General features: G+C 48.5%; 1 protein-coding gene across 2 annotated transcripts in view; it reads right to left on the bottom strand.

Annotated features, from left to right (window-relative positions):
• Positions 1-128: 128 nt before the first annotated feature.
• The window catches only part of Csnk1d (casein kinase 1 delta), a 28587-nt gene continuing 14459 nt past the window's right edge, over positions 129-14256 (bottom strand). Inside the window, exons 3-10 of one of the 2 annotated variants that reach the window (XM_057774018.1) lie at positions 12082-12230; positions 11196-11424; positions 10581-10751; positions 9812-9960; positions 7367-7538; positions 6024-6163; positions 3139-3201; positions 129-2055 (exon numbers count right to left, since the gene is read on the bottom strand). In XM_057774018.1, coding sequence (XP_057630001.1) covers positions 3169-3201; positions 6024-6163; positions 7367-7538; positions 9812-9960; positions 10581-10751; positions 11196-11424; positions 12082-12230 — 1043 coding nt within the window. In that variant the 3' untranslated portion in view covers positions 129-2055; positions 3139-3168. The remainder of the gene's footprint in view (positions 2056-3138; positions 3202-6023; positions 6164-7366; positions 7539-9811; positions 9961-10580; positions 10752-11195; positions 11425-12081; positions 12231-14256) is intronic. The other variant, XM_057774016.1, reaches the window with a different exon arrangement.

Genomic DNA, 14256 nt, shown 5'->3' on the forward strand with positions numbered 1-14256 from the left:
CAGCCTGGACTACAGAAAGAGACTGTCTTAATCTCAGCTGTCACCCACACCAAGTTAACTTTCATGTGGCTTACACATTCTGAAAACTGAAGTTGCTGAAAGAAAAACCACACAAAGGGGAAGGGAAGAAAGGTAGAAGTCATTATGAATTTATTATTTACACAATTGTTAAAGTACACAAATACAGTGGTAGTACAAACGCACAGCTCAGAGACTGGTCACCAAGACACAGGTTGATACACACATTCTAACTACGCTTCCTGCGAGTGATGATGGGATTAAATATTAGGCAAGAACCGTCAGAGCCACCCCCTGGAGGACTTTCAATGGGCTTGGCTGAACCTGGATCAGTCTCAAGGCCACCCCGATACCCTATTCGGCACCACAGGTATCTACAAAGAACACTCGCCAGGCAGGCCTGCCGCTGGAGAGAGGAGGCCCAACTCTAATAAAGGATTTGCAACAAAAATCTCAAACTTGCCCAACCCCCCAACCTCCCTCTGCAGGCCCAGACAGTCTCACACCCAGTCAAGTCCCTGCACCCTGGCTGGTACAACTAATGGCCACATTCTGAGAGGCTATCGCACATCATGTGTTCCCTGATCTCAGACCAGTGCTCGGTACCAGGGAACTCTGGGAAGAAGCCACGGTGGCACCATTAGAGCCCAAACCTAAACAGGGAACCAGGTAGTCAGCATAACTCTCTCCACAGGCTGACACCCAGACACACGTACTGCACCCCATTCCTCAGATGGGGAGCTCAGGGCCTGCTGTCTCTTCATATCTGGTGCACATGGTGGGGACAAACATGTTGGCATCCTGACCGCCAGCGGCAGAGCAGCCCAGCCCTCAGATGTGTCCAGACCACCAAGTCTTGATTCAGGTAGGCAGTTGCCTGCTTCTTGGCACTTCAGGGTTGATTCCCTTTGGCCACTGGTCCTTCTGGGCAAATCCTGGGCTCCCAGCAGAGGCGACGATAGACCCAAGGGGCATCTGCATGGTAGGACTCGGTCTGTTCAACAACTTCCCAAGTTCAAAGGCAGAGAGGCGACCAGCACTACCAAAACCGCAATCTTCTTCCCAGAAACCAGAAACCCAAGCTCAGCTTTGAATCTTGGAACTCTCCAGCAGCCTGTATGGATCGGATCAAGGTCTCTCCACGTGAGTTCTTCAGTTTGACTTCCTTCTTGCCTCCTTTGGGAAGACCGTCACGCCACAGCCACTGTGCTCTGCACCCTCCCTGCTCTGATGACTGCAGGTGGATCAGCTTACAGTGGGGAGGGGTCAGCAAGATGCCCAAAGGAGGCTGATGGGAGCCCACAAGACACACACACACAACTGATGAGTATTCCTTCCTAAAGTGAACAGCACAACACGAGAAAACAAAACAAACAAAACACACATCCTTGACACTCACATGTGCCCCTCTCTTGCCTGCCTCCATTTTACACAGAAGCTCCAAGCCAGCATGTCTTAGGATTCTTTAAGGTCAACATCTTTTTTGTTGTTGTTAAGACCGCAAAAACAGACAAGAAAGAAACAATAAAAAGACAGATTTCTTTACACAGATTTAAGCCAGTAATTTTTAGCAAAATGATACAAAACTGTCTTAACCAAGTAGAAGACTGGTAGCTGCGGTGGGATCGTCAGGGAGTGCGGGTCCTCCACCACTGGAGGGAGCGGAGAGGCTCTTCACAGGGAGTCGGGTTCTCTCTGCAATGGTCTCCCAGCCTCTGCTCTTCATTCCAGCCCCATGATAACTGAGCTCCCATGGGGCCGTGGTGGCAGCCCCTGGTGGTGGCAGCCCCTGGCGGTGGCAGCTCTTGGAGCCTGTCCATTTAGTTTGTGTTTGATTCCCCATGAGCGTCGCTGGGTGAGTGGCCTGGAGAGCTCCCGGCGTTAACATTTCGGGTTTAGACCGGGGGGCGTGTCACTAGTAAAGCCATTGGTAACAGAGTAGATCAGCCATGCATTGTCTGCCCTTCACAGCAAAAAGGAGAGTTCTCATCGGTGCACGACAGACTGAAGACCACTGGAAGCCACCCGACCGGGAATCTGTCGGAGCCAAAGCACAGGACAAGGTCAGCATGGGGCCAGAGGAACAGGCCAGCCAGGCAGTTGGGTGCACATAACACAGTAGAGCCTGGGAGGGAAGGGACATACTGCCACCTGGCTTCAATCTAAACACCTTCACCCCTGGCTGCACAGAAAGGCCTCGGTAGCCAGGGCAGGTGCTGAGCAGAACACAGGACAGGAAGATGGGGAAGAGGAGGCATGCAAGCAAGGAAACTGCAGAGCTGTGCTCCTGTGGATCCCAGGGGAGCAGTGACACTTGCTCCCAGCCTCCCTTCCTGGAAAGAACTCGGAGTTCTGAAACAGGCATATCCCTTAGGGAAGATAGGAAAGCAATTCTTATCAACACATTTCCAAGAATGCACATATGTGTTAAACAGAGCAGATCTCCCAGCAGCACAACCCCACCAAAGCTCAAGCCTCTGATGGAAGGAACCACCAAGTGCCATGTGGCCAACAAGAAAGGAGCTCAGCGTGGACACCCAGCCATGCACTGACGGCAGGGTAGCAGGTGGCTGTGGCTGGATTAATACAGACAACAGCTGCATGGACAAGATGGCCGGGCAGGTACCAAGTTTGGAAAGAAACATAAAATGAGGACAGAGATAAATGAGAGAGAGGAAGAGGAATGACTGAAAAAGCCAGGACGGGCACAGCAGACCCAGAGTCTGCATGAGCTCAAGGAAACCCAACACCAAGCGCGGCACCACTCAGCCGAGTACAACAGACACAGGTGCCAGCACTCTGCCCAGAGCCACAGGCCTGAGGGCAGCTCAGCACACCAAATGCAGTCACAGGGAGGCAGGACAAAGGCACAGCAGGATGGCTCCCTAAGGTCACTTGGTCCAGAGATGCTAAGAATGCCACTAACCCCCCAGACTGGGCAGCTCACCACAGCTACTCCATAGCCCACACGTGAAGAAAACCAAGCAGAAGAAGTCTCACTCTACCTCCAGCACTTGGCATGCAAGCCCAGCCCACCAGCGAGCCCAGACGACGGGTGGGGAGTGGCTCCCCCCTTGCCTGGCACCTGCTACCTGCAGAGCCCACCATGAGCACACTCACCCAGTGCTGCCTTCCGATGGAGACGAGCAGCTACTTGCCGTGGTGTTCGAAAGGAATGCTATTCTGAGGTGGGGAAAAGACAGCTGTTGGTAAGTGTCGTGCTGGTCAGACCAGCACATGAGATCCTGGTCCCCTGGCTGCCTGTGTTGAGCCTGAGTCTTGATGTGCCCCTTGCTTTCCACCAGGTCAAGACACCAAGAGACACTAGCTAATGGCAAGTCCCCCTTCACATAGGGCACGAACTCATCAGTCTCTCACGACCCTTGATAAAAGTGGCCACTGCTGTTCCAGCAGAAACCTTCTACTTTCATGCTCTGGAGAAACTGAAATCTAGCGGACGGCGGGGCTGAGGAAGCCCTACAAATCGGTTCCGTAGCACTATGCAGTAGGTGGAAGGGAGAGCACCTCCCAGGATACACCAACGGGACAAACTCTCTACTAATGAGAACAGCAGAATGATCTTATTTTAATGCAGGCACGGAGTAAGTAAAGTATCAAAAGCAATAACTTAACACATTTTGAACTGTGCTAGACAGGAGACCTTTCTTTTCAACAAAGGAAAAACAAACAGAGATCCAAAGATCAGATGCCCTGCAAAGTCTATGTTCTTTTGGCTAATGAGAACAAATGCACAGACACCAAGAAACATGGTCTCCCCAGAAGACATGCCTAATTCAAGTGCCCTTTAGGGAAGGGAAGACGCTGAGGAAGAAGCAGCTGCTTGTGGGCAAAGCCAGAGCAAGGCTGAGGTCCTGCAGAAAACAGGCCGCCTCAGGGACCTGCACCATGCCTTATCATCAGAAGATATGAACAAGGGCTTTAACTGGGTGCAAGGACTTGTGGGTATCACACCGTACCTCACAGGATGCACCAGTTATGAGGAAGCTCAGCAAAAGACTATGTGCTCTTGCTCCAGGGCTTACACACACGCATGGTGTCCTCTAGCTCACTATGCTAAGCAGATGCCACCACTCCTATCTGGACCCCAACTCTCTAGGGACAAGTTACTATTGTCCTGCCAAGCTTGGAAAGGGAAGGCCATCACACAAAGGACAGCGCACTGGTGCTGGTGGAACTTACTACACAGTGAAGGGAGGCTCTTAAGGAGCACAACTCCCTCAAAGGTGCAGCTGTGGAGACAGACGACCAGAACACAGGCAGTCTCTAGGAAACCTCCAAGGTAGCCCAAGGAAAAACTAAGGAACTCTAGGAAGGGAGCCTCCGAACCATGTTCAAGCCTGTTAATAGTTTTCCATGCAGAAACACGAGAGACCAAGCAACCAGAGACCGACTGAGGCCCAAATCACCATGTGGAGAAAAATGCTATTCTCTGCCACAGCTGGGCTGTACCCCGTGTCCTCTTGGTAGCCACAGAACTTCCTGACTCTCATTTCCCTCCTAGATCCAAAACTACCAGATGCTTCGTTTTTGTATTGAACTAAATCAAACACAAAACAAAAAAGACCACTTTGCCATCCCTTCCTTCGTCTCTGCCCAGCTACTGGCATGAAAATGTCCAAACCAGCCAGGGTCCACGACATCATGGGTTGTAGAGGCAACAGGCACGGGCCACTTCCTAGCGTCAACACAATGTTTTATGTAGAATGCATTCCCTCCTCCCCCTCAAAAAACAAAACAAAACAAACAACAACAACAACAACAAAAAAAAACAACAAAACATCTTCCATGAGGGAGCTGAGCTCAGAGTGTACAAACTGAGGGACTCAATCTCCTCATGATGTCAAACCTCAAGGCCCACAACTTAAGTTATCCCTTGTCAAACTCCCTACATCTGTTGTCTCTTCAGGAGAAAATGATCATACAAACAAAAGCAGTCATTTCACACAGGAACATGTTTCAACAGTCTTGATTTCCACCAGACCAGTCCTAGGGTGGCCCCAGCCCAGGAAGCCCCAGGGACCTTGTACTGACTCAACACACATTCAGTCCTCACTCATTCAAACACCATGCCAGGCCCTACTGTATGTAACCAGAGAGAGGTTAAAATGAGCTCTTGGTGAACAGCAGCACTGGCTGGTAAGAGCCTCCTCAAATACAACCTTGGCCCTACCCGCTCTAAGAGGGAAACTCTAAAACTCACGTCAGAAAAAGAAGCCTAATGCAGACTGAAGTTATTCTAATCTGTTGAATAAAGCAGTTTTGAATGAAAAACAGAAGCAAAAGCACATTAAGAAGGAGAACTGGATGCGGATGGCGGAGTAGCTATGAGGAAGGGCCTGGAAACTAGTCCAAACTACATTGCCTTCCCTGAGCACCTCCCTCAGTAGGGACAGACAAGACGACAGAAGAGGACACCTTCAAGTCTGCACCTCCAAGGATTCCCCCCAGGGACCCTTCTTATGCAGCCACTGCCTTACCTGGTTTTTTGCTAAGGAGATCCTTGCTAGCAAACACAGTGGAGTTGTAAAAAGGCTGGGTGTGCCTATAACAGACCTCTCCACAACAGGAGGAATGGGCAAGCGGGCATACGGTGCCTCCCCTGGTGGGGAAGGCAGTGGGGTAGGAATAGGGATGTCCCTTCGAAATCCAGCAGCAGAAGTAAAAAAGTTTTACACATAGTTCACAGCCCATTATAGTCCCAACCAGGAAATAAACCCTTTAGAAATTCGGCTAGTCACAGGCTCCAACCAAGAAGCAAAACATAACTAGAAGCCTAGCTGGTTAAACACCCTCAAAAATGAGGAAGAGAGGAGAAGGAAGGAAGACACTCTTCACAAGTGCTACCCACTCCTGAGTGTGAACCGTAAAGTCGGGCTTTAAGGCAAGGTAAGGGAGAGAGCCAGTGCCTGTACACAGTGACAAGGACACGCATCCCCACCCTGGGATCTGGCGCAACCAGGCCTCAGTGAGCTCTACATGCATACCTGTGAGGTGGACATGCGAGAGGTATCTTGTCGGCCCGTGAGATCAGACGAGGAAACGTTGACTGGTGCCCCACGGTGCAGCCGCATGCTCACTTTCCGTTCTCGTTCCATGCCAGAGACGGGCCTAGGAGAGGTGTTGGCTGGAAGAGAGGAAGAGAAGCCACAACCACTGAGTACCCTGGGCTCCTTAACATCTCAGTAGCTGAAGTTGGAGAGACAGCTCGGAGGTCAAGAGCACTCGCTCTTACAAAGGAACCAGTTTGGGTTCCAGCACCCATGCGGCAGCTCACAACCATCCACGACTTTAGTTCCAGATCTGACGCCTCCTCCCTTCACAGGCACTAGGTACACATGCAGTGCATATACACACATGCAGAGCATTCACACACATACAATCTAATAAGTGAACAAGTAAAGGCCCCAGTTAAGGCTCTAGGTGGAGGTTTTCAGAGCGGAACCTGAAATCATCAACTAACTGGCTCAAGGCTACACACACAACCAACTCAAATGCTCAGCAACCCCAAGATCCTTGCTGGTAGTGGGAATGCATTCTAAGACCTCAGCAATACACGTCAGACCTGCGTAGTTAAGGATTTGAGACAATCTGTCTCATAAAAGCAAAATAAAATTTTTTTTTTGACACAGGGCTGGAACTCGCTTTGTAGACCACGCTGGCCTCTGCCTCCCAAGGTCTAGGATTAAAGGTGTATACTGCTATACCCAGCACAGCAAGAAGTTTTTAAAAACTCGTATGTGTGTGTTGCCTAATCACGTCTGTGTACCATGTGCCCGCAGTGCCCAAGGAGACAGGAAGATGGTGCTTGTTCCCCTAGAACTAGTTACAGACAGTGTAAAAGCTGTTATGTGGGTGCTGGGAAATGAACCCAAGTCCTCTGAACACCAAACAGGGCTCTTAACCACTGAGCCATTTCTCCAGCCCCATGAGAGTAAAACTTTATACAGGAAACAGCCAACAATTTCAGGGAACTCAATCTTTAGATCCAATCTTGTGAGAGGGAGATTTCTTTCTTTTCTTAAAGAGAAGATCTCACTATGTAGACTAAACTGGCTTTAAATTAACAAAAGGTCACCTTGCCTCTTGCTTCCTAAGTTCTGGGGTTAAAGGCGTGTGTCACCATCACCGCGCCATTTCTAAGGTGACATTATAGGTTGTGCCCCAGTCCTATCCATACTTCAGAATGAGGACTGACTGAAATGGGGACACAACCCTCAACTGACTGGCCCCAAATCCTTGAGAGGACACATACTGGGGTGGCCGGCCAAGTCATCGAACATAAAACAGAGGCCCCAGCCTGGTGGAGCATGCTAAGAGGTGTGCTCACCCGTGTGTGAGGTAGGGGTAAGGGGCGTTGGGGGAGCCACTTCCTGGGTTCCCCGCAGACGGCCGGAAGCTGTAGAAGGGAGGCCACGGGTGGCTGGATTCCGGGAGTGTCTTAATCGCTCCTCTCGGTCCCGGCGTTCCCGCTCAGCATCGTCCGCAGCTCGGCTGGCACCCTAAGGCGGAAAGAGCAGGATAAATGGAAGGAAGTGGCCTTGGTTTAAAAAAATAAAAATAAAAAAGCAAAATCTCCCAAGGCTTTTGACTGGTTTTGCCCCTTGAAAAAACACCAAAGGGCACTTGGAACAAACCTACCCCTCCCTTGAAACCACCCACACCGAAAGCGAAATCAGAAAGATGACACCTGCAGAGTATCCACAAAGGTCAGTCTCTCTTCACACCCCACCATATTGGAAGTCACAAGTACAACCTGTCACTTAATCTCTACCTATCAATGTTGGTGTGCTGGCATATTAGGGAAGGAAAGAGAGACTGCCTGAGACAGGAAGGAGAACAAAGTAGAGGCCTAAGCAAGCACTGAGTCAGAAGGGAGGGGCTAAGCAGAGTCCAGACTCTGTGACAATTCTGTGCCATAGCAACGCCAGTCCTATGCACAGGCCAACAGCAAGAAAGGGAGTCAGGTTTCTGCTGGATCAGAAATCAGAGTCCAAGTCATTCTAATCACTGTCAGCAGGAGTCTGCAAGCTTAGGCAACTTCATGAAACTAGCGGTCCCCAGCAGGACCAGGCCTCTCCTGAGCCAGCTCACCCCATAGGGTAAGTCTCCTTCTGGCTCTGGCTGGTCTACAGAGATATAAACAGTGCTAGGCCCAGGCAGGTACTCCCTGTGAGTTGGGACAGGGCAGCTGGCAAAGCTCTTGGTATACACCCTAAAGAAGCAGTTCTTGCTACTTCTTCACTAGACATATTACCTATAAAGGTTCCAATTTCTAGTTCAAATTACAAAAAATTTCTTGATTGTTTGAGACAGGGTCTTGCTTTGTAGCCCAAGGCTGGCCTCAAGTTCATCACCAGCCTCCCAAGTGCTGGAGTTAATGACAAAGGTGAACAACCATGCTTGGCTCAAGGAATAAAATCCCATTTTTTTTATTTTTGTCTGTTTATTCTGTCTCACTTTGTAGACCTGAGTGGATTGGAACTATGTATTCTGGGCTGGTCTCAAACTCAACAAGAGACCTGCTTGCCTTTGCCTTCTGAATGCTTAAAAGTATGAGCAAACTCTCAATGAAAATAGACATAAAAGTTTCACAAAGCCTTGAATGGTAGCAGCAAATGTCTGCATCAAATTCAGACTGAATACCAGGCACTGTACCCCAGAGGCTCTTCTGAGGCCTATGAGATGCATACTGGATTGGAGACAGAGGAGGACTAGATGACAGGGAGAGGCAGGGTTTAAGGAGACCACCAGGCTTCCTAGCAGTCCAGACTATCATGCCATGCCACCACAGGCAGCTGAAACCACAGAGCTCATAGAACTGGTGATAGAAATCATAATAAAATGATGTTCTACAATGGGATGGGGCAGCAGTACACACAGCACTCAGAAAGCCAAACAAAACATGAGGACAGCTTAACTGTGGTTCAAGACTGGCCTAGGCAACAACAAACTTCAAAAATAAAATCTTCAGGGTTGGAGCAATAGTTCAGGGATTCAGAGCACTTGCTGCTCTTGAGGACCACCTGGGTTTGGCTCCCAGCCATCCACACAGAAGCTTACATTAGCTTCTAACTCATTTCAGGGGATGCGCCCACCTCTTCTGAGCACCAGGAACACATATGATGCATGTACAGGTGTGCATGTACGTACACACATATACACACCCACACCTACCTTAAAAAACATATTCTCTCAAGAAGTAGCTTTACTCCCTAAAATTTAAGGAAAAAGAGAAAGGAAGGGAGGGGAGGGAAATAAGAAGGACAGCAGACAGGCCTTTCAACTAAGGAAGACTTACCAATCCATAAGAAGCTGACTCTGTGCAGACCTTCACCACAGTTTACTGGGTTTATTATACATATTCATAAATGCCCGAGGTTTTTATTTAGTGTCTGCATGTAAGTAAATGAACCATGTGCATGCAGTACCCACAGCAGTCAGAAGAGGGCATAAGGGGAACTGGAGTTCTAGATGGCCCTAAAAACTGTAGAAAAAGCAACAAGTGCTCTCTAAACCACTGTACAATCAATCTCTCCAGCACCATATGCTAGAGAGGTTTTTGCCTCACTCAGCATCTCCCCCCTCAGTACTCTGAACCCACAGGCAAAGTGGTCTCTAGGCCCCCAGTTCTACCAGGTGGGCTTGGCTTTCACCATTTCCACCATGCCTTACCACTGTGCCTTGCAGACAGCATAGCTTTACATAAAGAAGCCCAACCCAGCCTCCTAAGGACCAGGCTCCTGTCATCCAATGCTCTAGCAACGCCACTTACAAATTTGAGCATGTTCCAGTCGAACACATAGTCGTAGGAGAAGCCCTGGCGATGGAACAGATTTCTGAAGAGCTGTCTCAAGTAGGAGTAGTCAGGTTTGTCATCAAAACGTAAGGAACGGCAGAAATTCAGGTACGTGGCAAATTCAGCTAAAAACAAAACCCAAAAAACTCAGAGCTAGCAAGGATCTACCAACGGTGGCCCAGACTGATATTCATTCACCCAGCTCACCTTCTATAGTGCTATATACCAAAGACATCAAAGATGAAATTTGAAAACCAGTCATATTATTTAAGAAATCAGGCCTTGGGAGACTGCTTGAAAAAAAAAATCACCATCTAGAAACTGGAGGTGTGTGGTTTGGTTCAGTGGTAGAAAGCTCGCACAGCTAGCAGTGTGAGGCCTTGGGTTCCGTATCAGGCCCCTCTACACATCCCAGAGGTCAACACTAGAGAGCAAAACTCGTCACTGAGGGCATTTTTATTTGAGGAGCAATGTCACCAAACAGGGTAAAGGGTGGTCAGTTTAAGGAGTAGTTAGGTCTCCCCTACTTTCTTCCTTTCCTATTCATGGAGGTCACCTCTCAGGGCTCAGTCTTACATCATTTCAGTCTCTCCTGGGTCTCAAAGAACACATTTTAGACAAAAGAGCTCAGGGATGGAAAAACAAACCAGGTCCAACTGCCACCTTCATATGTGGCATAAGCGCCCGACGCAGGAGTCTGTTAACACTGGGGTGGGGGGCGCAGTAAGGGTGGGAGGGGACTCACAAGGATAGCCCTTGCACAGCACTTCAATGGGGGTGGACATCTTCTTCTCACTGATCCTCTCATACTTCTGCCTCTTGGTGGCGGCCTTCAGCCCCTGCCAGGGGAGAGAGCCCAGGTTGAAGTACATCAGCACGTACCCCAGAGACTCCAAGTCATCCCTTCGAGATTGTTCTGGAAAGAAAAGGGAACTATGTCAAGAATGGCACATCTATCTGTGTGTGCATAAAAGCAACACCCGGCAAACAAGAAAATGGAAATACAACTTCAAGAATAACGTAAAAATATACTTGCAGAAATATGTCACCAGAAGTTGTCCCTAACATGATATTAAAGAAACCTCCCTAACACTTCAGGCATGTAATATCATCACTTTGGAGATGTGCTGGAGAAGCCAGCTTCTGCCTACCCCACTGCACCTGGCAACATAAAGACTCCCAGCGGTTGTGCAAACCTGCTTGTCTGCTATACAAGTTGGCTGACAGACTCCAGACTTCTCTCATCACCAAACTGGCTCATAACCCCAGGCTGTTGAACAAACTGGACTTTCCCTAAGCTAAGGACGGGCATGTTAAAGGCACACTAAGTCAAGGGTTCCACCCCTATGTCAGGGCTCACCAATGCCAAGATGTGTGTTGATGGAGGCATAGCGTGCCGTCCCTGTGAGATTCTTGTTCTCTCGATAGGGGATATGCTGGTGGGTGCGGGCATCCCGGTACTTCTTGGCCAGACCAAAGTCAATGATGTAGACCAGGTTGCCTTTCTTTCCCAGCCCCATGAGGAAGTTATCTGGCTTCACATCTCGATGAATGAAATTCTTCGAATGAATGTACTCAATACGACTTATCTAGAAACGGAGAAAAAGGTGATATGAACCCCACAGTGGTTCATATGCTGGGAAAGCACACAGGCTCTGCTTTCTGGAGATCACAATAGGGCGGTCACCTCTCAAGGTATCTTCAGCTCTCAGCTCTCTACCCACCCCCTCGGGCACACTGGCCCAAACATCTCTTTTCCTTGGTTCCCATGAAGTAGAAAAGAGAGCAGGCTGAAGAGACCACGCACCACTAACAACGGTCTGCATCAGCTAGACTCTGCATGAGCTATAACCAAGAGTTTTCATGGAAACCACCCAAAAGTTGCTACCAGTCAAATGTGGGCTTCCTGAGAGAACTGGGAAGTCCATTCAATATGGATACACTTGGAAAGCTAAAAACTGGTCTCTAATCTTGAGGTCAGGGTTAAATAAATTCCCCTTTCTATGCACAAATAGGTGTAATAATGGAGAACTGGCACCCAAATAGCTATTTTTTTTGAGACAGGGTTTTACTATGTAGCCCCTGCTGGCCTGGAACTCACAAAGATCTGCCTGTCTCTGACTCGAGTACTGGGATTAAATCATGTACCACCATGCCCATCATAACCCACTAATTTATTCTGTCAAGCCAGCAAGCACATGCCAAGTACCTACACTGCCTGTGCAGTTCAGGAAAAGGGTGCTTACCATTTGGTCAGCAAGCAACAGGACAGTTTTCAGACTAAACTTCCTTGAACAGAAGTTGAAGAGGTCTTCTAGGCTCGGTCCCAGGAGCTCCATCACCATGACATTGTAGTCCCCCTCAGCCCCACACCATCTGATGGTGGGGATGCCCACTGGAAGAGAAACCAGACACAGCCCTTCAGCCTGGGTACTGCATCAGGTCATCAGATCACCTCTTTCAACACGACAGGCGTTCAGTGGACTGAGTCTGTAGGTGTTCCAGTTCAGATGATCCTGGCAATGTCTCCTTTACATATGCTCACTTGTGCTTAAGTCACATACAGTAGTAACACATGACACGGAGCAAACTCTGCTAAGTGAAGCAAGCAGTAGAAGCAAATGAGATGATCTCATAACACCAGTCAGCATCCATGGAAAGAAAAAGCACGTGAGGTAGACAGGTCCAGAGAGCCAGCTGGAAGTCACAGCTGCACCAGTGAGACTAGAACCTAACGTTGAGAACAGACTACCGCCGGTTGTAGAAGAAAGAAAAAAAGTTTCCATTTTTTATAATACTGATAAGAGAAAAGCAAACACAATGAAAACGTCTTAGAGATTCACATAGACTTTAAACACAGCAACCAGCAGAAGAGAGAATAAGAACAGGACAACCTCAACATAAAAAAACCAGTAGGGTGAGGTGCTTGTGTGTTGGAGCTATAGGGTCAGGAGTTTTGCACCTTGGACTACACAATGAGACCCTGTCTAAAGAAAACAACAACTACAAAACTAAACAATCTAGAATGCCAAAGGGGGAAGGAACTTAATGATGCCTCCAAGATGCCAGATCTGAAAACAGAAGTTAACACTAAAGCAGACTCTCTACTTTTGAGAAATGGGTCAAAGACCAAGTATCTCACCTAAAAACATATATGACTGACAAAGATGCTCAGAAAAAGCTGAGGACTCTTGCTCATGAAGACTGCTTTGCTCAGGTCAAAGAGCAAGCACTGCAGAGAGGCGAGCTTTACCAGATGCCCATACTCCCCTCTGCCTACCAGAGCACGTGGTCTAGGGAGCTGCACACACTCACTGGTCTCTGCCATGAACTCAAGGCCTCTCTTTGCTTCCATGCGAAGAACCATTTAGTGGAGCTTCAATGTGAGTTTAAATGTTTGCAGGGAGATCCTACCATTTGGGGGGAAAAAAGCTTCAATATCTCAAAGTATTTCACATCTTACTTGAAAACCCATACAACAAATAACTAAATATAAAACTAACAGACTTGGACCTGAGACAGACCAGACCTAGTTATTCCTAGCAGCAGCTCCTGCATCCCTGCCACCTTTTGTCACCCGTGCTCTGCAGGCGATCACGGTTCAGCCCTCTCTCACATGTGCTGTGTAACATCTCACACCAGGTTCCCACAATCTCTACCTACCTGTCATCTGGATGGTGGTTTGAATGAAAATGGCTCTCACAGGCCCACAGGGAATGGCACTATTAGGTAAGGCTTTGCTGGAGGAAATCTGCCCCTAGGGGTGGTGGGCTTTGAGGTCTTAGATGATTCCAGGCCCAGTGTCTCCCCGTCTTCCTGCTGCCTGCCAATCCTAGATGGACCTCTCAGCACCCTGTCTGCCTCTGCCCATGTGCCCCCATGCTCCCCATCACGACAACCGTAAGCCAGTCAAATTAAACGCTTTCCCTAGTAAGATTTGCCACCTGTTGTCTCTTCACAGCAACAGAAACCCTAGGACAGATAGTTTAGGTTTGCCTTTCCTATTATAAATGGCACTGTGGATTATTTCTTATGTATGCCCACTGTAACACATGCAATTCCTTTTATCTCTGAACGTATACTCACAGACCCACGAGACGCTGGACATCATCTACTGCCCAGCACTGTCTATTCCCTACGTGTACCGAGGGTGTGAAATCAATCTCTCTGACCACTGTGTCTTTTATGAACACAACTACTAAATCTGTTTCTCTTTTCTGACACACTCAAGCATACTTTGTGGCAAAAGGAGAGAGAGAGAGATTTAACGGTTTTACGTGAGACAAGTCTCTTACAGTGAGCAATGCTTTCAGGTTTTTGTTTTGTTTCTGAAATAGGGTCTCACTATGTACCCCAGTCTGGGCTTGAGTTCCAGGTTTTTCTGCTACCTCTCAAGTGCTAGGATTACAGGGACACGGCAT

This window comes from Chionomys nivalis, chromosome 7, assembly GCF_950005125.1.
Source record: "Chionomys nivalis chromosome 7, mChiNiv1.1, whole genome shotgun sequence".
Lineage (NCBI taxonomy): Eukaryota > Metazoa > Chordata > Mammalia > Rodentia > Cricetidae > Chionomys > Chionomys nivalis.